This window comes from Xiphophorus maculatus, chromosome 2, assembly GCF_002775205.1.
Source record: "Xiphophorus maculatus strain JP 163 A chromosome 2, X_maculatus-5.0-male, whole genome shotgun sequence".
NCBI classification, from domain to species: domain Eukaryota; kingdom Metazoa; phylum Chordata; class Actinopteri; order Cyprinodontiformes; family Poeciliidae; genus Xiphophorus; species Xiphophorus maculatus.
The window spans coordinates 9,575,151-9,602,807 of record NC_036444.1 but is presented as its reverse complement, the minus strand read 5'-3'; the positions used below and the strand labels follow the sequence as shown (position 1 = coordinate 9,602,807).

Below are 27,657 nucleotides of genomic sequence, written 5' to 3'. Positions count from 1 at the left end.
GAATGCAATCAATTTCTATTTAAAGTTTTGTCTGTTATTAAGCCTTAATGTGTATTTGGTGTTAACCATAGTTGCCTCTGGATGTATCTTGACTGGACATAGTGATCTCACTTCCCAGAAAGCTCTATGTAATTTCACCCGCGGTTTTCCCAAAGCTGGAAATGCGAGAAATGCAAATGGCAATCTTTGCCTCTGCTGCTCTGGTCTATACCTTCATTGGTTCCCCTAAATCTAGAATGAGGAATTTTAAAACTGTAGAGGTGTTTGTTGGACAGCTTGCTGGACTCCTGGGTGGAAGATTCAGTGTACTCAATTGAAAAAAAAAGAAATAATAATAAAATATGTATATATGTATATATATAATAGATTGCTGACAGATAAGTTACTCTTTAAAATGTCTTCCATGGTTCAACAGTTATCTGTTAAATAATGAATGAAACCAGGTTATACTCGTCACTGAGGCCAATTGTTTTAACCTCTAAGTCCTTCATCACTATCCTATCAAGAGATGTTGAATTGGTTTGAACTAAAAAGCTGAAATATGTGCCAATGCATAGACTTTAAATACTGTATTTCTTAAAACATCAGAAAATGTTAAGCACTTATTTGTGCAAAAATATAATCATTATTCATGCTCCTGGTATATTTAGCTAAAACATATTATTTTAACTAGGTCAAAATGTTTTTTTCTAGTTGAATTGTGAAGTGGTGCAACCAGTACCTACATAATTCCATTAAAAGCATCTTAGGAGGGAGCTAAAGATTAGGGTGATAATAAAGAGGCCTTCTAACCTAAAAGACCTAAAGGTTAGTGCAAAAATATCAATGTCTGAACAGACAAGTGAAAACAGTAAAAAAATGTTTACCATTACAAGTGTTTGTTTACTGTAATGTCAAAGATTTTTATTAAGGGTCAAGAAGAGCATAAATATTTTACTTTTTTTGTTAATATGTAAATAAAAGCTTCTTTTTTTTATCTGATACCCTTTGTGCAATGTTTTATGTTTAAGAGATGCATGTCTCACTTACCAGAAACAAAAGTATTGGTGGAATTAAAAAATAACTGTGGATCCGGGGCTTTACCATTTCTCAGTATAGTGCTTCCACCTAGTGGTAGAACATATTTCCTACAAAGAACAAACAGGAGCAAAACTAACATGTTTGTGTGCATTCCACAAAATCTGAAATGTCCGTACATCTGTAAAGCCAAGTAAGGTAATAGCAGCTTAATCACTGAGGAATTAAATTCTGTGACTAATTTCTGCTTCTTTATTTTTTACTTCTATTACAAACCTCCACTTCCTTGTGTAATCAGTGTTGAATGCAAACACTTTTTACTATTAATATGCAAAAAAAAAAAAAAAAAAAAACAAGACCACAAAGGAAAAAATTTAAAAATTGAACAAGTTGTAAATTAAAAAAAAATCACTGTCAGTTCCTTGCAGAGGGAAAGAAACAAATGAATTTATGAAATATCCTTAAAGTCAAAACTATGAGCATTATGCACATATGTATTGACATTTCAAGTACAGTTTAAAAGAAACCTTTGAAAATAAAATGGTAAAAATGTGAGATGTATAAAAAAACTGCATGAATGGACAATATCTGACAGCTGTGATACTACAACAGGAAAAAAAAAATCCTTCACTGATCTTAAAGAGGACCTGAGAGACGTGTTTGACTTTTGCGTAATTCCATCTACCGACGTCATCCTCTTACGGAAACTCCCATCAGGAACTGCTTCATTGCTTTCAGTGGGTGTGAAGCCTTTCTTAAGAAAGGAAGCAAGGAAGAAAGAGACAGAGGAATTCTAAATTACACAAGAACTGGACTGAAAGTAAACTGGCTTCATTTTTCAGAATGACAATAATTTCAAACATGCTGCCAATGTAATCTGCGTACCTAAATTAAAAAAAAAACAAAACAAAACAAACAAAAGAAATGCCAATGTCAGTTTGGCTTCTTTCAACCCAGACATTAACATGACGTTAGCACTCTGGGATCATCTTGTGAAAACAAAAACCCATAAAAGGATGACAAAAACTACAGAAACCCTTTAGAATCTCACTGTAGTGTAGCCTGGAAAACTTTCACTGAAGTCTGCTTAAAGAAAACAATATTAAAAGCCATTCAAATTTTTTGAGTTTTTGTTTTGCGAATTGTAAAACATATTTTGCAATGAGATGAGGTATGGATCAACAGTTTTCAGCTGGATTTAATAGCTGCACAAAAAAGACAACACAAAAGGGTAGCTGCACAGTTTTCAGTGAATTTTCATTGAGATGCTCTTACACATTTCTGGCTTTGTCAAACTGATGAGCAATTTTTAGTGCGGTGCTATTCAGTCCCACAGACTGCATGTTTGTGATAATGGTGACCACAACTCCTTGTGGGAGGTAGAGAGTCCGTCCCGGGCGTTGGTCCATCTCATCACTGGGTAACACCAGAAGAACGCTGCTGGCCCCCACAGCTCCTCCTGTGTGGGACACGTAATGCCTGCGTTTCCTGCACTGACCATACTTCTGCAGCTTCTCCACCACCAGCCAGCCTTGACCGTATAGTCCATCGTTATCCCAGGAGGCTTCTGTCTTATCAACTGGTGTCCACAGCTCTTTGGCTGATTTGGGTTTCAGAAAACCAGGGAGCAACCCCTCCGTGTCCTTCAGGTGGGCCACCTGGTAGCTATAGAGCAGAGCATTGCCGAACAACAGCAGGTCTCCCACTGTGGAGAGGAAGCCGCCTCCGGCCCATTTGTAGGAGATGTCCACGTACGGGCAGTTTACAACTCGCCCTCGCTTGTTGAGGTGATAAAATCTGTGGAGGAACCAATAAGCAAGAGGAATTTTGGATTTTAATGCATTAACCAAAAATAAATAAATTAAACTCAAATGACACATGGATTCATGTAATGTTTTGCACTTTTATATATAACCCCAAGCTTTATCAAATTTTATTAGTGCATGACTGAAGTAAAGGAAAATCCAATGCTTTGAATACTGTTTTATAAATAAAAACCTAAAGTGTGTGAGAAGCTAATTTTTTTTACCCCTAACTCAATGCTTTATGGAAATACATTTTGGCTCAATTGCAAATGAAAGTTTTTTGAGGGTTTGCCAGCTTTGCACATCTAGAGACTGAAAGACACTCCTAGCTTTTTTGGAGCTCAAGTTCAGTCAGATTGGTTGAGGAGCACAACTGGACATCAAATATTGGCACTAATTCTCAATTGGGTTTAAACCCAAACACTCAATGTGGCATCAAACTAGTGAAGAGATGGACATGTATGTCTCATGCTTGTCACAAGAAGTGACAACCATTGTCCTACAGATCTACAACTTCACATCTACAACTGAAGGGAGACAGAAATATCTGCCAGTGATGTTCTTGCCAGTATATGTGGGCAGCCATGTCTTGGTATGTTTGGAGTTGTGCCATTCTATATTTTTATATTGGCAGCAATCTGTGAGATGATGAAAGCTTGCGATATTGTTCAATTACATATTCTGAGAATATCCTGAAATTAAGTTACATGCAGATAGACTACATTTATGTTTATGGAGTATAATGTAAGTTCTAAAGGCTGGTTGGATCCTATTTAGGGTTATAAAGAATAAACAGGGCCGAATACTAATGCATGCCACATATATGTAAACAATTTCAACCAAATAATTTGTATTTCACTCCCCAGTAATTGATTACTTTGTGTAAAATCCCAATGAAATACACTGATGTATGCAGTTGTGACATGACAAAATATTAAAAAAGGTTAAAGAGGTGTGGATACTTTTGCAAGGTGATGTAGAGGACAGAAACAAAATATTAAAAAAAATATAGATTGCCTGGAGCGATGATATATAATGGGGTCATTCTCATCTGGAACTGTATTGTGCATTCCCAGCTCCCGAAACATGTTCTTCATGATATCCAGGAAGCGCTGGTTCGCAGCCCGCTCCAAAACTGCGCTCAGCAGTGTGAAAGCGTGAGTGGAGTAGAGGAAAGTGGTTCCTACAATCCAGTCAAAACATTATTCGGACTGATTAACACTGAAAATTTATCGTACAGGATTTGTTTTGTATAAAAATTTGCTTACCAGGTTTGAAAATGAGTGGGTCATCCTTAAAAAGGTCCACGGACTTAATAACGCTTTCATAATTGTCTTTTATGTAGTATTCTTCGTGCTCAAACTCCTTTTTCCGCTGAGCCTGAGTGGATTCTTTACCTTTAGATGTTTGATCTCCTCCGGGTTTGTTTCTGTTTTCAGGTAAGCTCTTCTCATCGTCTCTCTGTTTACTTGTGCCTGAAACAAAGCAGAAACGTAAGAGGAGACCAGGCTTTTGCAATATCTGCCCCCAAAATTGTGGAATAGTCTGCCCTTACCCAACCGGCAGGTCTCTTCTCATTGAGTTAAAGAATGTTCTTTCAACACATTTAACTAGTGAAACCCTTAGCACATCCTGAGAGGTTGACTCTGTTTTAACTATCTTCTTTTGTCTATTTTAACTTGTCTGTAGATATGTGGTTATTTTAAAGTGCTTTATAGATAAAAGTAGTATGGTACCTGGATGCTTAAGAAGTTGCTTGGCTTTCTCTTTGTCCTCCTTAACTTTGTTTGCATCCTTCTCATAGTGCCTTATGCCACTTAGGTGTGACAGTATCATACGAGAAGTTATTGTAACCTGAAAAAAAAAAAAAAAAGCAAAATCTGATTTACCATGGCTAATTGCAAGTATTAGAATAAGTCATTTTCCTATATCCATAAATAACTTACATCTTTTCCATCAAACTGTTTCTGAGGAAACTCTGGCACATATTTCTGGACGGGGGCATCAAGATCAAGTTTCCCTTCTTCGCACAGTCGTGCGGCAGCTGCAGTTGTGAAGGACTTACTGATGCTGGCGATCCGCATCACCGTATCAGGAGTGCATGGGACACGATTCTCCAAATCAGCATAGCCAATGCCTGGATCAGATCAACAGCTTCAGGGATTGCAGGGTGTGTAAAAGCATTTCATAGATGTGCTTACTGTGCAACAAAGCCGTTTGCAGGCAAGATTAATGATTGTGCAAGACCTGCAGCATCAGGCTTATTCAAAACAACCTTGATTTTGGTTTTGCGACATCATTTTCATTTGCTTTCTGCATGCAAGCCAACTTCAACCTTTCTCCCAACTGAGACATGCTTTTATGTTAGCCAACCTTTGTTCAGCTTCATTAAGAAGAACCACCATCAGAGTTTATATCAACACATATGCAGTTGTCCTCAAATCCAAGCTTCGTGTGCCATAAAAGAGACCATGGGATTATGTTCTATGCATTTCCTCCTTTAGTCAGACAAATACTCTGTACAATTTAACTGACAAACAAATTTCTTTGGGAAAATAATGGCCTTTTTGCATTACTGTGTACACCATTTACTTTGCTGAAGCAGATTCTAATACAATTTTTCCATGCATTCATCTTTGTTAATTCTTGTCAGACAATATACATATTCAAGTGTTCAGCAGCAATGTTATGCCTTATAGTTATTAGGAACTGGTGCAGTGAAATAGCTCTTTTCTTGCAGCAGTGTGTTGAAACTAATGAAGGTACAGATAAGACAGACTACTTCCTGATATTTAAACAACATAAAAAAATACCACTTGCACAATATATTGTGCAAGCATAGAAATCTTGACTTCATAATTAAAATTTTTCTCAGTGTTACTTTTTTAAATATGCTGGAAATGTTAAAAAAAAAAAAATAGAAAAGCATATTTAGGCCCGAGCAGCAAAGCGCTGCGAAGGCCTATTGTATCTGTACTGTTTATTATTATTATTATTATTCTGCCCCCCCAAAGAGGAGCCTTTTTGGGGGCTTTATCATATTCAAAAACTCACCAAACTTGGCGGAAGCGACTAGGCGGTTTAAAAATTTTGAATTTTAAGGTCGCCGCAAAAATCGCAAAAAAAATTGCTCAACGGCAGCAACTAGCAATTTTCAACAGACCCATTGCTATTCACTTACTTCATCGTAGAGACTTGAAATTCGGTACAGTTGTAGAGCTCACTAAGACGCTCAGAATTTACAAGTAATGTCATAGTGCAACTATCACAGAAAGTCGGCCATTTTGTATTGAACGTCCATTTTTTTCCTCGATTTTGACGTTTACAGCCTTCGTATTTGATCGAACTCCTCCTAGGGATTTCGATTGATCGGCTTCAAACTCGGTCAGTCTGATCATAAGGCATGTCTGATTTAAAGTTATCAAATTGGTGAGTTTTGGAGCATGTTGAAGGGGGGTTACCAGGGGTCAAAGTTCACCTACACGCCATGAAACAAAAACCTCTTATATTTCCTATACAAAAACACATAGAGGGACCAAACTTTCAGTGATTGATCGTCATCGGGTGTCCTAAAATACCCTGCAGTGAAATTTTTTTTTTACGTAGGCCACGCCCCCTGAGAGCAGGAAGTGTAATGTTTTACTGTGAACGGTCGCTATCTTAGCCCTTTGACCTAATCAACATGAAACTGTGTCCAGAGACAGAAGACATGTTGGTGTGTTGTGGATTCCAACCCCGACCGGCTGCGATGAAGCAGGTGGGCGTGGCGGCGTTGCGAACGCCATCGAATTTCGTTTGGCTCTGAATTCCACAGTTTCGGGGTGAGCTGCTCCAAACTCACTAGGATGGATCCTTATCCATCCCCGAACAGGAATCCATAGCGAAATTTGGTGGGCGTGGCCTAATTTCTCTACATCTCCCCCTGGAATATTTTAAAAAATCAGCCCCAAGCCATGCTTTATCCTAGAATTACGAAACTTGGTACACATGTGTATCTTGTCAGGACGTACAAAAAAGTCTCTTGGAGCCATGCTCTAAACCCAACAGGAAGTCGGCCATTTTAGATTGAAGTTCATTTGACCTCGATTTTGACATTTAGAGCCTTCGTATTTGATCGAATTCCTGCTAGGGATTTCGATTGATCGGCTTCAAACTCGGTCAGTCTGATCATAAGGCATGTCTGATTTAAAGTTATCAATATGGTGAGTTTTGGAGCATGTTGAAGCGGGGTTAGCAGGGCTCAAAGTTCCCCTGTGATCGACTGTGTAATATGTAATTACAAAGGGGATCCTTTATCATTCCGTAGTGCAATGCTGCCCTCTGGTGTCGAATTACTGAAATTACTGAAATAGTTTCATTATTTCAGTAATTCGACACCAGAGGGCAGCATTGCCCTACGGAAAGACAGAGTTCAATTTTGTAATGTAGGAAAAAATTAAAAATTTGTAATTCTACTGTGAACGGTCGATAGCTTCTGCACCAAACTTTGCACGAGTGACCCTGGCGGGACCCTGACGACCCTATGTCATCATATTATGACGTCATCTAAGCCCCGCCCCCTCAGAACCGGAAGTGCCGTTTTTTTCCTTGGAAAGCTCCGTTTATGGCTCTCTTGACCTAATCAAGGTGATTCGGATGATAAACTCTGTCAATGCTCGCTGCTGGCTGAACCGTGTGGGCGTGGCCAAATGGCGAATATCAGTCCCTCGCCATATGCATACGTTTGGCTCTAATTCACGCATGGATCATCCGATTGGCACCAAACTGGATATGTATGATCTTTGTTCACCTCTAAAGAGCCCGACGGGTTTGAGATGTAATTTGACTCCACTGCGCCCCCTAAGGTAATACATCGGCCGTATCTCCTCGACGCATGGACCGATCTGCACCAGATTTTTTGACAGTCGTCGGGGAGCGCCGCCGAACGCATTCACGCATGTCGCCCGGTGGACGGGCGGAGAAAATGCGCGACAGCTACTGCGGCGGCTAGTGGGCGGCGGTGCTAGAAACTGCGGCGGAGCTTCTGCGGTGGGGAGCGGGCTGCGGCTCTGGAAACCGAGCGAGAGCTTCTGCGGTGGCCGGAACCCCCGCGGTGGCCAATAGGCCGGAGCGGCGCTTGCTGCGAGGGCCGCCCGAGGCTGCTTGCAGCTTTAATTATTATTATTATTATTCTGCCCCCCCAAAGAGGAGCCTTTTTGGGGGCTTTATCATATTCAAAAACTCACCAAACTTGGCGGAAGCGACTAGGCGGTTTAAAAATTTTGAATTTTAAGGTCGCCGCAAAAATCGCAAAAAAAATTGCTCAACGGCAGCAACTAGCAATTTTCAACAGACCCATTGCTATTCACTTACTTCATCGTAGAGACTTGAAATTCGGTACAGTTGTAGAGCTCACTAAGACGCTCAGAATTTACAAGTAATGTCATAGTGCAACTATCACAGAAAGTCGGCCATTTTGTATTGAACGTCCATTTTTTTCCTCGATTTTGACGTTTACAGCCTTCGTATTTGATCGAACTCCTCCTAGGGATTTCGATTGATCGGCTTCAAACTCGGTCAGTCTGATCATAAGGCATGTCTGATTTAAAGTTATCAAATTGGTGAGTTTTGGAGCATGTTGAAGGGGGGTTACCAGGGGTCAAAGTTCACCTACACGCCATGAAACAAAAACCTCTTATATTTCCTATACAAAAACACATAGAGGGACCAAACTTTCAGTGATTGATCGTCATCGGGTGTCCTAAAATACCCTGCAGTGAAATTTTTTTTTTACGTAGGCCACGCCCCCTGAGAGCAGGAAGTGTAATGTTTTACTGTGAACGGTCGCTATCTTAGCCCTTTGACCTAATCAACATGAAACTGTGTCCAGAGACAGAAGACATGTTGGTGTGTTGTGGATTCCAACCCCGACCGGCTGCGATGAAGCAGGTGGGCGTGGCGGCGTTGCGAACGCCATCGAATTTCGTTTGGCTCTGAATTCAACAGTTTCGGGGTGAGCTGCTCCAAACTCACTAGGATGGATCCTTATCCATCCCCGAACAGGAATCCATAGCGATATTTGGTGGGCGTGGCCTAATTTTTCTATAGCGACCCCTAGAGTATTTTAAATGAACAGCCCCAAGCCATGCTTAAACCTAGAATTACGAAACTTGGTACACATGTGTATCTTGTCGGGACGTACAAAAAAGTCTCTTAGAGCCATGCTCTAAACCCAACAGGAAGTCGGCCATTTTGTATTGAAGGTCCATTCTGGACCTCGAGTTTGACGTTTACAGCCTTTGCATTTGATCGAACTCCTCCTAGGGATTTCGATTGATCGGCTTCAAACTCGGTCAGTCTGATCATAAGGCATGTCTGATTTAAAGTTATCAAATTGGTGACTGTATGAGCTTGCTGAAGGGGGGTTACCAGGGGTCAAAGTTCACCTACTCGCCATGAAACACGAAACTCTTATATTTCCTATTAAAAAACACATAGAGGGACCAAACTTTCTGGGATTGATCGTTATGGGGTTACCTAAAATACCCTGTGGTGAAATTATTTTTTTACGTAGGCCACGCCCCCTGAGAACAGGAAGTGTCATGTTTTACTGTGAACGGTCGTTATCTTAGCCCTTTGACCTAATCAACATGAAACTGTGTCCAGAGACAGAAGACATGTTGGTGTGTTGTGGATTCCAACCCCGACCGGCTGCGATGAAGCAGGTGGGCGTGGCGGCGTTGCGAACGCCATCGAATTTCGTTTGGCTCTGAATTCCACAGTTTCGGGGTGAGCTGCTCCAAACTCACTAGGATGGATCCTTATCCATCCCCGAACAGGAATCCATAGCGAAATTTGGTGGGCGTGGCCTAATTTCTCTACATCTCCCCCTGGAATATTTTAAAAAATCAGCCCCAAGCCATGCTTTATCCTAGAATTACGAAACTTGGTACACATGTGTATCTTGTCAGGACGTACAAAAAAGTCTCTTGGAGCCATGCTCTAAACCCAACAGGAAGTCGGCCATTTTAGATTGAAGTTCATTTGACCTCGATTTTGACATTTAGAGCCTTCGTATTTGATCGAATTCCTGCTAGGGATTTCGATTGATCGGCTTCAAACTCGGTCAGTCTGATCATAAGGCATGTCTGATTTAAAGTTATCAATATGGTGAGTTTTGGAGCATGTTGAAGCGGGGTTAGCAGGGCTCAAAGTTCCCCTGTGATCGACTGTGTAATATGTAATTACAAAGGGGATCCTTTATCATTCCGTAGTGCAATGCTGCCCTCTGGTGTCGAATTACTGAAATTACTGAAATAGTTTCATTATTTCAGTAATTCGACACCAGAGGGCAGCATTGCCCTACGGAAAGACAGAGTTCAATTTTGTAATGTAGGAAAAAATTAAAAATTTGTAATTCTACTGTGAACGGTCGATAGCTTCTGCACCAAACTTTGCACGAGTGACCCTGGCGGGACCCTGACGACCCTATGTCATCATATTATGACGTCATCTAAGCCCCGCCCCCTCAGAACCGGAAGTGCCGTTTTTTTCCTTGGAAAGCTCCGTTTATGGCTCTCTTGACCTAATCAAGGTGATTCGGATGATAAACTCTGTCAATGCTCGCTGCTGGCTGAACCGTGTGGGCGTGGCCAAATGGCGAATATCAGTCCCTCGCCATATGCATACGTTTGGCTCTAATTCACGCATGGATCATCCGATTGGCACCAAACTGGATATGTATGATCTTTGTTCACCTCTAAAGAGCCCGACGGGTTTGAGATGTAATTTGACTCCACTGCGCCCCCTAAGGTAATACATCGGCCGTATCTCCTCGACGCATGGACCGATCTGCACCAGATTTTTTGACAGTCGTCGGGGAGCGCCGCCGAACGCATTCACGCGTGTCGCCCGGTGGACGGGCGGAGAAAATGCGCGACAGCTACTGCGGCGGCTAGCGGGCGGCGGTGCTAGAAACTGCGGCGGAGCTTCTGCGGTGGGGAGCGGGCTGCGGCTCTGGAAACCGAGCGAGAGCTTCTGCGGTGGCCGGAACCCCCGCGGTGGCCAATAGGCCGGAGCGGCGCTTGCTGCGAGGGCCGCCCGAGGCTGCTTGCAGCTTTAATTAGGCCCGAGCAGCAAAGCGCTGCGAAGGCCTATTGTATCTGTACTGTTTATTATTATTATTATTATTCTGCCCCCCCAAAGAGGAGCCTTTTTGGGGGCTTTATCATATTCAAAAACTCACCAAACTTGGCGGAAGCGACTAGGCGGTTTAAAAATTTTGAATTTTAAGGTCGCCGCAAAAATCGCAAAAAAAATTGCTCAACGGCAGCAACTAGCAATTTTCAAAAGACCCATTGCTATTCACTTACTTCATCGTAGAGACTTGAAATTCGGTACAGTTGTAGAGCTCACTAAGACGCTCAGAATTTACAAGTAATGTCATAGTGCAACTATCACAGGAAGTCGGCCATGTTGGATTGAAGGTCCATTTCGGACCCTGATTTGGCCGTTTACAGCCTTCGTATTTGATCGAACTCCTCCTAGGGATTTCGATTGATCGGCTTCAAACTCGGTCAGTCTGATCATAAGGCATGTCTGATTTAAAGTTATCAAATTGGTGAGTTTTGGAGCATGTTGAAGGGGGGTTACCAGGGGTCAAAGTTCACCTACACGCCATGAAACAAAAACCTCTTATATTTCCTATACAAAAACACATAGAGGGACCAAACTTTCAGTGATTGATCGTCATCGGGTGTCCTATAATACCCTGCAGTGAAATTTTTTTTTTACGTAGGCCACGCCCCCTGAGAGCAGGAAGTGTAATGTTTTACTGTGAACGGTCGCTATCTTAGCCCTTTGACCTAATCAACATGAAACTGTGTCCAGAGACAGAAGACATGTTGGTGTGTTGTGGATTCCAACCCCGACCGGCTGCGATGAAGCAGGTGGGCGTGGCGGCGTTGCGAACGCCATCGAATTTCGTTTGGCTCTGAATTCCACAGTTTCGGGGTGAGCTGCTCCAAACTCACTAGGATGGATCCTTATCGACCCGCCAACAGGAATCCATAGCGATATTTGGTGGGCGTGGCCTAATTTTTCTATAGCGACCCCTAGAGTATTTTAAATGAACAGCCCCAAGCCATGCTTAAACCTAGAATTACGAAACTTGGTACACATGTGTATCTTGTCAGGACGTACAAAAAAGTCTCTTAGAGCCATGCTCTAAACCCAACAGGAAGTCGGCCATTTTAGATTGAAGTTCATTTGACCTCGATTTTGACGTTTACAGCCTTTGCATTTGATCGAACTCCTCCTAGGGATTTCGATTGATCGGCTTCAAACTCGGTCAGTCTGATCATAAGGCATGTCTGATTTAAAGTTATCAAATTGGTGACTGTATGAGATTGCTGAAGGGGGGTTACCAGGGGTCAAAGTTCACCTACTCGCCATGAAACACGAAACTCTTATATATCCTGCACAGAAACTCACAGAGACACCAAACTTTTAGTTATTGATCATCAATAGGTGTCCTAAAATACCCTGTGGTGAAATTATGACATCGCTTAGGCCACGCCCCCTGAGAACAGGAAGTGTCATGTTTTACTGTGAACGGTCGCTATCTTAGCCCTTTGACCTAATCAACATGAAACTGTGTCCAGAGACAGAAGACATGTTGGTGTGTTGTGGATCCAAGCCCTGACCGGCTGCGATGAAGCAGCTGGGTGTGGCGGCGTGGCGAAGTGACCTGTAACGCCGATGCCATACGTTTGCTTCTAGATTCCACATGTTTCGACCGAGCTGCACCAAACTTGGCCTGACTCATCCTGGTCTGATGCCTGACAATGCTATGTCATCATATTATGACGTCATCTAAGCCCCGCCCCCTCAGAATGAATTAGAGAGATCTTCTGTGTAATTACATAATAAACAGTCCATGTTCGTTGTTTGTAGGGCAATGCTGCCCTCTGCTGCCCACTGAAATAGTTTCATTATTTCAGTAATTCGACACCAGAGGGCAGCATTGCCCTACGGAATGAAAGTTCAATGTTGTAATGGAGGAAAAAATTAAATAATTAGTAATTCTAACACAAAAACTCACAGAGACACCAAACGTTCAGTGATTGATCATAATCGAGTGTCCAATAATATCCAATGGTCAAATGATGACATCACTTAGGCCCCGCCCCCTCGGAACAGGAAGTGCTATTTTTTTACTTGGAAAGCTCTGTTTATGGCTCTCTTGACCTAATCAAGATGATTCGGATGATAAACTCTGTCAATGCTCGCTGCTGGCTGAACCGTGTGGGCGTGGCTAAATGGCGAATATCAGTCCCTCGCCATATACATACGTTTGGCTCTTATTCAGGCATAGATCATCCGATTGGCGCCAAACTGGATATGTATGACCTTTGTTCACCTCTAAAGAGCCCGACGGGTTTGAAATGTAATTTGGCTCCACTGCGCCCCCTAAGTTAATACATGGGCTGTATCTCCTCGACGCATCGACCGATCTGCGCCAGATTTTTTGACAGTCGTCGGGGAGCGCTGCCGAACGCATTCACGCGTGTCGCCTGGTGGACGGGCGGGGAAAATGCGCGACAGCTTCTGCGGTGGCTGGCGGGCGGCGGTGCTGAAAACTGCGGCGGAGCTTCTGCGGTGGGGAGTTGGCTGCGGCTCTGGAAATTGTGCGAGACCTTCTGCGGTGGCTGGAACCCCCGCGGTGGCCAATAGGCCGGAGCGGCGCTTGCTGCGAGGGCCGCCCGAGGCTGCTTGCAGCTTTAATTATTATTACGATTCTGCCCCCCCAAAGAGGCGCCTTTTTGGGGGCTTTATCATATTCAAAAACTCACCAAACTTGGCGGTGGCGACTAGAAAATTTAAAAATTTTGAATTTTAAGGTTGTCGCAAAAATCGCAAAAAAAATTGCTCAACGGCGGCAACTAGCAATTTTCTGTTGACACAATGGTATGAACGTACTTCATCGTAGAGACATGAAATTTGGTACACTTATAGAGCTCACCAAAAGACTCAGAACTTACATTTAATGTTATAAGCCAACTATCACAGGAAGTCGGCCATTTTGTATTGAACGTCCATTTTTTACCTCGATTTTGACGTTTACAGCCTTCGTATTTGATCGAACTCCTGCTAGGGATTTCGATTGATCGGCTTCAAACTCGGTCAGTCTGATCATAAGGCATGTTTGATTTAAAGTTATCAAATTGGTGAGTTTTGGAGGATGTTGAAGGGGGGTTAGCAGGGGTCAAAGTTCACCTACTCGCCATGAAACACGAAACTCTTATATTTCCTATACAAAAACACATAGAGGGACCAAACTTTCAGTGATTGATCGTCATCGGGTGGCCTACAATACCATATGGTCAAATGATGACATCACTTAGGCCACGCCCCCTGAGAACAGGAAGTGTCATGTTTTACTGTGAACGGTCGCTCTCTTAGCCCTTTGACCTAATCAACATGAAACTGTGTCCAGACACAGAAGACATGTTGGTGTGTTGAGGATTCAAGCCCTGACCGGCTTTGAGCTAGCAGCTGGGCGTGGCGGCGTGGCGAAGTGACCTGTAACGCCGATGCCATACGTTTGCTTCTAGATTCCACATGTTTCGACCGAGCTGCACCAAACTTGGCTTGAGTGATGCTGGTGTGATGCATGAAAATTCTATGTCATCAGATTATGACGTCATCTAAGCCCCGCCCCCTCAGAACAGGAAGTGCTATTTTTTTCCTTGGAAACTTTCATCTATGGCTCTCTTGACCTAATCAAGGTGATTCTGTGTTGGATGACAGATAGGAAGTTGATCTCGCTTGCTTTAAAGTGCCAATGGCGGCAACGCCGTTCGTATACGTTTGCCTCTACATTCCACATATTTTGACCGAGCTGCATCAAACTTGGCCTGAGTGATCCTGGAGGCTTGCCCGTCAATCCTACGTCATCACATTATGACGTCATCTAAGCCCCGCCCCTCGGAACCGGAAGTGCCGTTTTTTTCCTTGGAAAGCTCTGTTTATGGCTCTCTTGACCTAATCAAGTTGATTCTGTGTTGGATGACAGATAGGAAGTTGATCTCGCTTGCTTTAAAGTGCCAAGAGTTTTCAATGGCGGCAACGCCGTTCGTATACGTTTGCCTCTACATTCCACATATTTTGACCGAGCTGCATCAAACTTGGCCTGAGTGATCCTGGTGGGATTGCCGTCGATCCTACGTCATCATATTATGACGTCATCTAAGCCCCGCCCCCTCGGAACAGGAAGTGCCGTTTTTTTTTCCTTGGATAGCTCTGTTTATGGCTCTCTTGACCTAATCAAGGTGATTCTGTGTTGGATGACAGATAGGAAGTTGGTCTCGCTTGCTTTAAAGTGCCAAGAGTTTTCAATGGCGGCCACGCCGTTCGTATACGTTTGCCTCTACATTCCACATATTTTGACCGAGCTGCATCAAACTTTGCCTGAGTAATCCTGGTGGTATGCCCGTCGATCCTACATCATCATATTATGACGTCATCTAAGCCCCGCCCCCTCACAACAGGAAGTGCAATTTTTTTCCTTGGAAAGCTCTGTTTATGGCTCTCTTGACCTAATCAAGATGATTCGGATGATAAACTCTGTCAATGCTCGCTGCTGGCTGAACCGTGTGGGCGTGGCCAAACGGCGAATATCAGTCCCTCACCATATACATACGTTTGGCTCTAATTCACACATGGATCATCCGATTGGCGCCAAACTGGATATGTATGACCTTTGTTCACCTCTAAAGAGCCCAACGGGTTTGAGATGTAATTTGACTCCACTGCGCCCCCTAAGTTAATACATCGGCCGTATCTCCTCGACGCATCGACCGATCTGCGCCAGATTTTTTGACAGTCGTCGGGCAGCGCCGCCGAACGCATTCACGCCTGTCGCCCGGTGGACGGGCGGGGAAAACGCGCGACAGCTTCTGCGGCGGCTGGCGGGCGGCGGTGCTGGAAACTGCGGCGGAGCTTCCGCGGTGGGGAGCGGGCTGCGGCTCTGGAAAACGCGCGAGAGCTTCTGCGGTGGCCGGAACCCCCGCGGTGGCCAATAGGCCGGAGCGGCGCTTGCTGCGAGGGCCGCCCGAGGCTGCTTGCAGCTTTAATTTACTCTTGGAACTACTCTGTAATTTTTCCGTAACAAGGTAAATCAAAGTCCCATGAACTTGCTCCTTTTTGAATTTTGTTCATTATTTGGTGGGAACACAGCATTAAAACTTGACACTCTCTACAAGTAAGCTACAAGGCGCAATAAGCATCTGATCCAGCAACCAAGATTTTATTAACAGTATCTAAAATTCATGTGACATAAGGCCATCATTGCTGAGTTTTCAATGAATTTCCCCACAGCAAACATTTATGGTTTTCTGACTTCAACTGGTGACAATTTGGGACTGTATTTTTCTTTAAAAAAACAAACAAACAAACAAAAAAAACCTACCGTCATGTTTAGATATAACCAATTAATTAATCTTTGTAATGATCCACAAGGCAAAAATTAAAAAAAAATACCCCCAAAGAAAATAGGTAATCACTGAGGAACAGAGTGGTTCCTCAGTGGTGAAACCCATAACTTTCTTATTTTGTGGAAGATCTAGAAGAGGCAGCTATCATTTGCCTGTTTCCTATCACAGAAAACTAGAGAAAATATCATTTAGATATAAACACCCACAATAACTTTAAAACTTCTATTAAAAGAATAGACCACAATGAATAAACACTGTGGTCATCATCTTCCAGCAGGTCATTGTCCAGCTGGAAGGTGAACCTCCACTCCTCCAAGGATTACATCTCTGCAAAAGAAAACCTTCTCCACAGCATAATGCTGCCACCACCAGGTCCCTGTTGATATACAACATTAATCCCCAAAGAAATACACTAATGTTTATACTTGCAACATGACAAAATGTGGAAATGTTTGATGTGCATTTGACAACAGGGTTCCTATTGTCACCATAGGAACTTTGTCATCCAGTATGCAAAATAAAACTGCAACATTGTTGCCAGATATTTTGTTCCGATACATTTTTACTTCGAGTTGTAACTTCATGCTGGACTGTTTTATCACCCACCTTCAGACCACACTTGAACACCATCCACCGCAACCCCAACTATCAGTCCAGGAGCTCCGACCTCAGTCTAATAATAGGAGAGATAATTAGTAATAATAATAATAAAGACACTAATATAGATAAGGTGTCTCTTACCAAGTTAGTTCCAGAGGCCTACCTCTTTGCCTACCTTTATCCGCTCTACGAGGTCTCTGCTCACTTCTATGGCATCTGCGTACGGATGAGTCTTTTGTGCTATTTCAACTTTATCATCACATGAGCTGTTTGCAGAGTCAGACCTGTATTTCAGACCTACAGCTAAAACAATGCCCACACCAGCACCATACAGCCACGTTCTGGACTTTAATCGGTGTTTAGAATTGACGTTGCCCCCGACAAAACGAGCCTGTGTTCGAATAAAAACACATTTCGCCTGCGGTGTTAGTAAGAAAGACCCCGGTGCTGGTAGCGGGGAGCACTTGGCACAAAAACGACGATATAAAAACATTCGAAACATTATGGGGAAAACGCTCCGCTTTAAATGTTTGCAACCGCTCGCATTTGTCGTTAACTTACTGGGACTATTCCTTAACAGCCAGCCGGTGGATCACATGGGAAGAAGGGGTGACTGCGCGGTGTGGGAGGAGTTTTCCTCTTAAATGGAGAGCAAAGTGTTAAGAACTACTCTTTAAATTTTGTCACATTTCGTTGCTCACAAAAAGCATCACTTAAAAGCATGAAGAAATTAAATATTATGTGACATAACATAAAAGAAAACTTGTTTTTTAATGATCACATTTACGCAAAGATTAAGTTCAAACATAATGGAAATGTGCAAAGTAAGTGGCCAGAGTGAGTATACGACACTGACCTTTTAACATGTTAGATAACTTTGAGTGAATTGTGATTTAATCAAGGGGACAATGTACACTCAGAGCATGCAATGAGTTGCTCAATGACCTTTAACCTGTGGCAAACATTGATGTTTTCAGACTAGATAGCAAAGAGCCAACAGATTCTGCACATCTCGGGTTTTCATTCAGTTCCCAGAACTGATGAGCATAAAAACAAAATATCGGCTGTCATTTATTTTTGGTCCTGAAGGCGGTGTCGGATGACATATAGGTCAACAGTTTCATGTTGACCACCCTGAAATATATTCAGAATCAAAACAATACCTTATACATCAGAGCATAAATTTTAAGTTCCACAATTTGATGAAGGAGGCTGAGTAGTTGACTAGTGTGATGTTTTGGTGTTGGTAACATGGACATGGATGTGAGACACTGGATTATAAAGCTTTTTTGGAAATTAAAAACAGATTGCACATATTTCTAAACAGCTGTTTTTGCCTTGTTTTTTATGTGGTACTACGTGTAGATCTTTGATAGAATACATATTGTAAAACCGTTGCAGAAGTATGACAAGTGACATTTTGAAACGGTGAAGTGGTGTTAGTGGCACTATAAATTACTAGGTATCACATGCTCACAAATACAGAGCCGATTCCATGAAGTTACAAATTACTTAGGATAATATTTCATTTTTGACACGTAAATAACTCTGTTATCTTTATATCGGGCATATTGTTTGTGAAACCCTGTTTGAAATAGTGTACAAAACCACGCCCACCCGGCACAACATCTTTTTTCGCCGGATGAGAAATGGTGCAGATCCACTTACATACTTCCTGTTTGAGCAAACAAGGCCAACATAATCAAATCCCAACTCAGGCAAAAGTCGAGCGTAAGGTTTTGCAGAAGCGCCGGAGATCTCTTGAAATAAAAGTTAATAAAGCCAGCAGGAGTTTTATTTTTTCAAACATGAAAATTGCTTGAACATTCAGAATATTCGGCTCCGCTCACTTATAAATGAAGATTAGTTAATTGTAATAGTTATCTACTTTCAAAAACACAGAACAAAAAATTTAAGTCCGTAGTTGTTCAGGTAATAATGCCTTTTAGTTTACAGATTTAGGCATTTCCCAAAACATGACAATGGAAAAATAGTAACTTTTATTCATATTTGTTTTTTCATTTAATTATTTACCTTTTCAAAAGTCTAACCGAGTTTGCAAACCCTTTTTATAATTACTGACCAGTTTTTTTGCATGTTTCCACTGGTATTTTAGTTTTGAAATGGAAAGGCTTCTTACCATCAGCCTGATCTTTTGCTCCTCCCACATATTCTCTATCAGAATTTAGCCTGGACTCTAGTTAGGTCACTCCAAAAATATACTTCCAGTTAAAATTATTGGTTGAAACCTAATTCTGTTATGACTGTAAAAATATTGGATTAAAGTGTATTTATTTGGCCAAAGATTGCTTTTCAACTCACAATTAGCCCCGTTATGTTATTGTGTGATGGATAAGAAGACGCAGCGTGCACCACATTGTTGGAAAACTTTCAAAACGTGGTTTTATTTATAATCAATTTATACATTTCAGATATGCTGCACACTTAAACTTCTAATTTTAAAATAAAACTAAAATGACAAACAGCCAAATGACTGAAATTGTGACAAGAATTTAAACCATGGATTTTAAAGAAAATTAAATTTCCAAATACTGTAATGCACAATGGAATCAACAATACAGTAGCACCAGTATACATACAAATAGGCAAAGCCTGTGTACAGTTATACTTGGGTGAAAACAAGCAAAACAATTATGTATATATGGAAAATATCAAGTTTGACTAAGTGCAAAACATTTGGACTTCATCCTTTGGTCTGTGCTTAAGCTGGAAAATCCAGATTAGCTTTATTGCAGATGTAGAAAACAGTATCCACCACAAATTTTGCATGCCACATCACCAGATGAAATGTCAGAAAGCTAAAGAAAAACAAACAAAAAAAACATACTTCATTGACTGAAAAAGGCAGAGGTAAAAATCTGTTTTGTTTTATTGATAAAAAAGGACCTGGCTATGCTTTAACTCTCCTTAGCTCGGCTCCTGGATTGAGTTCTGCTGAAGGCAGAACTGTGCAATAAAAATAGCAACCGGCTATTTTCTTCACCAGCTTTGGAGAGGAATAAGAAGACGGGGTTTTGATAAGCAAGGTGCAAATACAAAAGCCAAACCACTACATGTGAGTGTGGGTGTGTGGAGGGGGACGGGTGAAAGATGTGCGTTCACAAGTTATTCAGTTCAATTAGAGTCTGGTCCAGCATCTGGTGCATATCCAGGTTTTCTTCTTTAGCTTGTGACAGTTTCTCTGTTAGAACATAAAAAAAGACATTTTCAACTCACAAACAAGGACAAGTGATTCAGTGAGTTAGCTTTCATTAATAATCAAGCTGGAACTCATCTAGATCAGTTGATTATTGATTAACTTGCACAGCACCACAGAACTGACCAAACAAGAGGCACAATTGTGATATGCCAGTTACCATGCAAACCTACAACAGAGCTCTGCTACAAGTACATAAATGCATCCAAAAATCTCAACAAAGTTAAAATGTTTTTATTATTGTGTTAAAATCTAGAACAGGAGTCACAAACTCCAGTCCTCAAATTCTGGAGTTTATAAGTTCTGCAGTTGTTTGCTTTAGCACACCTAAATAAAAATAACTACATCATTAGAAGGGCTGTTAAACTTGACTGCATGCTAAAGAGTCAGTTCAGCCATTTGATTCAGGTGTGTTGGACAGGAGTACCTCTAAAGGATAATCAAGGACCTGAGTTGGAGACTCCTTGTCTAGAAGATTATATTTTCAAATAACCATTGAGTCAAATGATGACTCAGACAGAATGAATTAAAACCACAACAAACATAAAGAAATAGGAAAATTAATTCAAAGAGTTTTAGAGTACAAGCACCCAGTAACAAATTGAAACAGATTTATGAAAATCTTTTGTTAGTTTTGAAACTATTGGTTTACACTGGAATGCAGACAGTAAGAAAGGAATGTAGCACATACCCCTTGTGATGGTGCTACAAGATATAAACTAAAAAATGTAGTTGGAATTTATTTAACAAAATGAATTTTGAGAAAAACATTTACTAAATATCTTATTCTTTCATACTCTATTTAACAGGTTACTAGGCAGTTTTTGTTAATGAGATATTGCTGTTTAATTTTGCAGATTTAACACCCACAAGTGAGAATATGTCCCATGTAAGTGTCATTGAGAAGATAAGGTGTAATTCATATTCTCTTGATTATATCTTCCGTTTTTCTTTTCATTAAGAATGATCACAACAAGTATCTAAAAAAATGTAGCTATAAAAAATTATATCAAATACCATTTCTCACCTCTTCAAGATTTTACACTGCAGAAGCTAAATTTAGCTATTTTTCATGTGAAGTAGAGATGTTGGATCCCAAGTATTGGATCAAGGTCCCAGTCAAGGTTCTTTAATTGATCTGCACCTAACTCCTGAAATGCTGTAGTGTTACCTGTCTGAAGCTATGAACTGAATGAAACAGACCCAGAATCTGTCATTGTGTATTTATTCAAATTCAAAGACAGTCTTATGTAACACACAATGCCCATTTGTCGAGTTGACCAATAGCAACTTCCTTCAATTTTGCCATCACCGAATGAGGCTCCACAACTCTTACATGTTCTTCTCTATTTGACCAAACTACACTTTTCTACAATCTTCCTGACAATGACTCAGCAGTGAAGCTCTCCAGCTCTCAGATACTTCTATCCGTCACCGTCTATACTTCACTGAATGCATGCATCAGTTGCTACTTGGCTCAGTTTTCAGTCAAGCACCTGAAATTGCCTTCGCTTTAATGCCAACAGCACCATTTTGATATTTCTTATACTTTTGCTTCACAGAACAACAATTAAAGAAAAAAAATGGACATTAATTAAAATGTATTAAATTACATTTTTGGAAAATAGGAGGTATAAGGTTTCATGAGATAAGACAAGATGACTACCATTAAGGCACGATGGATTTGCTAGTGCCAGACTAAAAAGACAAAAAAGGGACAGAGTAAAGAGATACAGCTTACATAGAAGGAAGGATGTTTATTTTTAACAACGCAGGAAGATTCTAGGGTTCTGTACAAGTGATGGGGTGCAACGGACTTGACAATATGATGAGGAAAGAAAAGCAAAGACAGGGAGGGAAAGGAAAATGGAGAGCAGTCTGGAGAGAGCAGACAGGTTCTGCTCGGGCAGAAGGAGGCATCTTTGATGAGATGTAAACAATTTATCTGTGTGGAAGAAGAGAAGCACAGTGAACCCAAGGAGGTTGGTGTTCGGCCCTACAGTAATAAACCACAACACACCAGAACCTGAGGAGTCACACTGACGCACTACAGATAAAACACAATGCACAATAAAATGCATTTGTACAACTGGACAGCAAAACAAACATGATGTTTTTCATTCATCAGAATGAGCTAGTGACTTTTTTTTGAAGTGGAGTTGTGCAGAGTATTTATAAGCAGTGACTATCTTACACGTAGCAGGCCAGAGTCACACTAATCTTAACTTAGCTATCAATTTAATCATTGTGTTTCATTTGAAGTCGAACATTCCAGGTTTAAGGTTTGGAAGGTAAGAAACTACTTGTACATACTCCACACAAACTCACTTCAAAACCAATACAAACGACCCCATTGACTTAGCAAAACTGAGGGCTCAGCCACAGTGTTGCTAAACACTGACACAACTAACCTTGGGCTGGTACAGTGACAGAACAAAATCATGAACATACATGAAGTCTTTCTTCTAGACAGAAGTAGACCATATTAGTAAAAGTAAAAAAAAAAGTAAACACAGCAGAACCATCAACCAGAGCCGTTAAAATGCCTTCTCTGTATAGTTTCGGTAAGCAGCCTGGAAACTCTGTGATATTAACTAAATATATTAAGAATTAGGCTTTTTGGAAAAAAATGCATGAGAACAGAAAAAAGTACAATGATAATACATGTAAAAGATTAAATGTATTTTTCTGGTTCTTGCTTTTTTCTGTCCATGCATAGAGTTACTTCAATCTTGTTTACATTAAACCTAAAGAGTGTGATTATAAAGATTTATAAAGGCAGACCATTTTGAGTCGGAATTGTTGCAAACTGACTCAAATCACACGCAGATAAAGCTGGGAAATATCTGTTTTATCACTTAAACTTAAAAATAAAGATGAGCTAAATCAGATAGAACAATTCCAGTGGATGAACATAATATGGAGACAAAGTTGAACAGGCAGTTGGGCGAAGAGGTAAATGGGTGAGGAGCGTGACAGTAAAACAAGCAGGTGTCAAAAGGCATAAATTACATGGAAGTCATGTCGTTGAGGGCATGGTCCAGCTCCTCGCTGATGGCTTTGTACTTCAGTTTCTGGGAGTACAACTCATCTATTGGGTGGGGCCGAGGAGTGAAGGGAGTGTGCAGTGGAGGCAGAGCAAAAGAGGTGGAGGGAGGAAATGAAAATGAGGCAAAAGGTGGAAGATCCAAGCCATAGAACGTATAGAGAAGAAGACAGGAGGAGAAAATGGAAACAATCAAAACATGAGTCCCTTGAATGAGTCCCTTCACACTTCAATTGGAATCCAAACCCCTATCTTATGACAGACAAGATTTTTTGAGAATTGAACAAGGCTGGACATTAGCAAACAGTTGGAGAGATGCTCAAATTTACCTGATTTTAGCAATAAAAAAAAAGGAAAAAGCTTTTTTCCACTTGGATGCACTGGCAGTTTATAAGCATGGAAAGTACTCCTGCGTTTAATGGATGTTTTTCCTTATGTATATACATTAAATTCTGTAAAGTCACTGTGCAAAGACATATTACTGCTACATGGAAGTGAAAACTCACTGGTGATACCTTCACACAACCTCCCTTTAAAAACATCCAAGTATCCTTTTAACTATGAGGTAACATCTAACCCTGCTTTCAGATTTAACACAAAAGGATGTGTTACCACAATAGATGATGCTGCCTGAAATAAAGACTTAATGTCGTTAAGAGGACAGCAGAATAAAAAGGAGATAGACACATATTTAAATGGCAACAGGAGGTTAAAAAATAAAAATTTATACTTGACAAATATATTGCGACGAAAAAGCTCACCTTCCAAGTCATCAATGGTCTTCTCAAGCTTGGCTACTGATCTCTCAGCGAACTCAGCACGAGTCTCGGCCTGTAATGTAGAGACACATCTAGTCCAACACTTGAACTGCGATTTAACACCCCTGGTTTGGTCACCTCACAGTTCAAATTAGTGAAACTTTACCTCCTTCAGCTTGTCGGTGAGGACCTTGATCTCCTCCTCATACTTGTCTTCCTTCTGTGAGTACTGTTGAGCGGAAATAGAAACAGAAGCGTCAAATATAGGAGATTAAATCCACTATCCACATTCATAGAAAAACGTATTAACTGAAACTTAAAGACTTGACTCCTCTGACTCCCCAGTTCGCAGTCTTGAAGCAGAAAAGGTGCAACAGCATGCAGAGGCCCAGAAAGTCACGCTTACCTTCTCTGCCTGGGCCTCCAGTGACTTCAGGTTGTTGGTCACAGTTTTCAACTCTTCCTCAAGTTCAGAGCATTTGCTGGTGTTTTAAACAAAAGGATACAAAGCCAAGGATGCAACGAAGGATAAGGGAGAGGATTTGAAAATAAAAAAAGGGCGGGAACAAGGATGGATGGAAGCACAGGTAGACACAGAATGGGTCCAAGGGAAATGAGACAGATGGAGAAAGGAACCAAATAAGAAATACAGGAAATCCCCAAAAAACATAAAAATGCCTTAACAGAGCAGTAATGTGAGAACAGCATAGTGAATTTAGTAGTGTTATTATGAAATCCATACTTTGCATTTAAGTGTCATGCAATTTGCTTTTTAAGTTATTCTGGCTCAGCTCTCTGCTATGTTAGGCATTAAAAAGTCTAAAACATCCAGGAAAAAAGGTGTGAAAGGAACAAGCACAGAGGGCAAAGCCAATGCAGCAGGACAGACGGTGAGACAAGCCACTCAGTAATCACATTAGGATGGTTGTACCTGTGTAACTGTGGAATTTAGCGATTTCAGGCTTTGTTCCAATACCCTTAGCTCGTCCTCCACTTTCTGAGAGCGCCTGTTAGTGGGCATGGCGCACGTGCACAAGCCACAACCATTAGTACGGAGATGGGCATGCAAATGACAGTAAGAACACAGTGCACACTGTCTAAATGAAAACAAGTCCTGTATTGTGTGTGTTAATACAGAAAGCTTTTTAAAATGTGAACATTCCAGCATCCATGCATGTGTAAGTGCAGATTCAGAGCGCATAAGAGTGAAAGCTCTCACCTTTCTGACAGCTCAGCACGCTCCTCTGTACGTTCCAGGTCACCCTCAATGATGACCAGTTTACGTGCAACCTGAGGGTGCAGCACAACAAAGAGTTACGCCGCAAAACAACAGCTTAAAAACAGTCATCGATGGTAAGGATTGCTGCAAGCAAGCATGCAGGTTTTTTTAAGAACTCGCCTCCTCATATTTGCGATCTGCCTCCTCAGCAATGTGTTTGGCCTCTTTCAGCTGGATCTCCTGGATCTCCATCTTCTCCTCATCCTTCATGGCCCTGTTCTCAATGACCTTCATGCCTCTGTGTGATGATGCAAAGAGATCGGGAATTAGGAGTTGAACATTTATACTTGTGTAAACCCAGGCAGCATGAGCTGGTTTGGTTCTTAGCAAATATATTCAAACCCATTGAACTTTGTCACATATGTGTGGTCATATTTGAACCACAAGCTTAAAAATAGTTGTCTGAAAAGTGTGGCGTGCTTTTGTATTCAGCCTCTTTTAATACTCTCAGATAAAATCTGATGCAACCAATTACTTTTAAAAGCTTACTTATTATCTGTGAAAGGAATTTGTTCCAAGTATAAATACAGCTCAGTTGTTTGTACCTTGTTAGAGAACGTTACTGAACAAACAGCCTCATAAAAACCACTGAACAACAGCAGACAGGCCAGAGATGAAGTTGGGAAAAAGTTTAAAACCAAATTAAAATAAACAACACTAGTCCATTAAACATGTCAAGAAATACTGATACACCTACCCACAATTCTACCCTTTTAATAAAAATGTCAAGGCCACTGTCGAATGAAACCCAAAATTCCTCTTTACATTTTTAAAAAAGTCATGTAGGGAACATAAAAATGTGAATGGAGTTGTCCGGTCAGATGAGACCAAACAAACTTTTTGACCACATGTAATAATGCTATGTGAAACTGCACATAACTCTGAAAATGATCCTTTTCATTCCAATTCAAAATAATTCAAGACATCTAGTTGGTTTTTGACATTAAATATTAATAAAGCATATTGATTTCTGTAATTGTAATGTATAGGACATCATAACGTTCAAGAGTTATGAATATTGTCACAAGGAACTGTAAATGTATTACTTTTGATCCCTATAGATAATTGATGACGTGGTGGTTAGTACTCTATATAAACAGTATGAAAACAAGGCAATGCCCAGAACGTATTGTCATGTGACATGAGATTGATAAAACAATCCTCGTCTGCTCTAAGGGAAAAAACAGGACCCACCTCTCGCTCTCATCTGCAGCCTTCTCAGCCTCCTCCAGCTTCTGCAGGGCTGTGGCCAGACGCTCCTGAGCACGATCCAACTCCTCCTCAACCAGCTGGATACGTCTGTTAAGGGAAGCGACATCTCCCTCAGCCTAGGGACAGAACAGAAGACCAGCAGATTAGGACACTGCAGAGAGCTTCACCTCGTACCCCGGACTCAGACATTACACATCAGCCCAAAGGAAATATGTGGTAGATTTATGAACTCATCTTGATATGCAAGAGGCAATAATGATCAGAAGTGTTTCTTTGTGCTGCCTGGTGGGAGGCTACCATATTGACTTGTTACACTAATGATGTCCCAAACTGGCAAAGGGTTGAACACTGCTCTTCATCACATGCCCCACTGAGAGCATTAACAGGTATCAAGTCAATAAACCTGACATTGCTCCGGATCTTTAGGTATTTACCAACTATGTAGAGATGATAAGCAAGCTGGAAATTTTGGAAGAGAAGATATTTGAGATTTGAACTTTTCCAGGTCAATACAAATTCTCCTAATACTGACAAATAAAATAGAACAAATGCTGTTTTGAAGCCACTATATGAATGAAGTACAACATAATCTCCATTCATAAGTCAAAGAATATCCCCAACTTTTGTTGAACAGTCACATATTTAAAATTAGGAAGAAATGTGGCATTTCTTTTGTTTTAATGCAATTAATGAATAGGAAAATATATATGTTTGCACTTTTTGACTTGCCAATCAACGAAAAAAAATTTCAACAAATACACAAATCTGGTTGATCAATTTGTGTGTTTGTCTAAATTAAATTTAAAAAAGAGAAGACTGTTTTGTTTTCATCAGGGCTTGCTGCTAACTTCTGCATTCTGCGGTGTGCTCAGCTGCCATGAGGCTATTCTTGAAATGCATTATGCATCCACCTTAAACAAGTCTTTTATTTACCAGGCCATTTCCCCTGAAGCTCGAATCAAAAGGAGCAGCGCAGGTACGACGTGCATCTCAAGTTTAGAAACTGCAACAAGTAAGAAACTCCCTTCAGTGCACCTGAGTAGGCTACGCTCTGACGGCTGAGTCTGTGTAAAATCATTCAGTCCCCCTCATTTCTATTGCCGCTATGCTCTGTGGTAGTGCAGCCTCCTGCCCTTATATGGGCAAGTCAAAGAGCACAAGCTGACAGAGCAGGATGGCACATTAAATGTTACCACGGTTTAAGCAGCTACTTCCTGGTGTTGTGGAGATTATTCAAATATTTGGCCT

At 41.1% G+C, this 27,657-nt stretch overlaps 2 protein-coding genes across 8 annotated transcripts in view; both read right to left on the bottom strand.

Annotated features, from left to right (window-relative positions):
- Nucleotides 1-877: 877 nt before the first annotated feature.
- lactb (lactamase beta) lies at nucleotides 878-17,499 on the bottom strand. Of its 2 annotated transcripts, none has more exons than XM_014468494.2 (7): nucleotides 17,061-17,499; nucleotides 16,904-16,970; nucleotides 4,769-4,959; nucleotides 4,559-4,676; nucleotides 4,091-4,297; nucleotides 3,840-4,005; nucleotides 878-2,814 (listed from the first exon to the last, which is right to left on the bottom strand). In XM_014468494.2, the coding sequence occupies exons 1-7, from the start codon at nucleotides 17,397-17,399 to the stop codon at nucleotides 2,289-2,291; spliced, it is 1,614 nt and encodes a 537-aa protein (XP_014323980.1). In that variant the 5' UTR covers nucleotides 17,400-17,499; the 3' UTR covers nucleotides 878-2,288. The 2 variants fall into 2 exon arrangements, with proteins under 2 accessions (XP_014323980.1, XP_023201726.1); XM_023345958.1 differs by having other exon boundaries at nucleotides 17,073-17,499.
- A 1,935-nt stretch (nucleotides 17,500-19,434) lies between these two features.
- The window catches only part of tpm1 (tropomyosin 1), an 11,522-nt gene continuing 3,299 nt past the window's right edge, over nucleotides 19,435-27,657 (bottom strand). For 2 of the 6 annotated variants that reach the window (XM_023346528.1, XM_023346511.1), the window contains exons 3-10: nucleotides 26,392-26,525; nucleotides 25,318-25,435; nucleotides 25,138-25,208; nucleotides 24,325-24,400; nucleotides 24,085-24,147; nucleotides 23,922-23,991; nucleotides 23,127-23,205; nucleotides 21,852-22,059 (exon numbers count right to left, since the gene is read on the bottom strand). In XM_023346528.1, the coding sequence (XP_023202296.1) occupies nucleotides 22,056-22,059; nucleotides 23,127-23,205; nucleotides 23,922-23,991; nucleotides 24,085-24,147; nucleotides 24,325-24,400; nucleotides 25,138-25,208; nucleotides 25,318-25,435; nucleotides 26,392-26,525 (615 nt within the window). In that variant the 3' untranslated portion in view covers nucleotides 21,852-22,055. Of the gene's footprint in view, nucleotides 20,100-21,325; nucleotides 23,206-23,921; nucleotides 23,992-24,084; nucleotides 24,148-24,324; nucleotides 24,401-25,137; nucleotides 25,209-25,317; nucleotides 25,436-26,391; nucleotides 26,526-27,657 lie in introns of those variants that run through there. The other 4 variants (XM_023346547.1, XM_005798232.3, XM_023346539.1 and 1 more) reach the window with 2 other exon arrangements.

Coding starts and splice junctions, on each gene's coding strand:
- lactb (XM_014468494.2), bottom strand. CDS start 17,399: ATGTTTCGAATGTTTTTATATCGTCGTTTTTGTGCCAAGTGCTCCCCG. Junction 4,677..4,768: donor AACAGTTTGATGGAAAAGAT/GTAAGTTATTTA, acceptor TTTTTTTTTCAG/GTTACAATAACTTCTCGTAT. Junction 4,298..4,558: donor GCAACTTCTTAAGCATCCAG/GTACCATACTAC, acceptor GCTTTGTTTCAG/GCACAAGTAAACAGAGAGAC.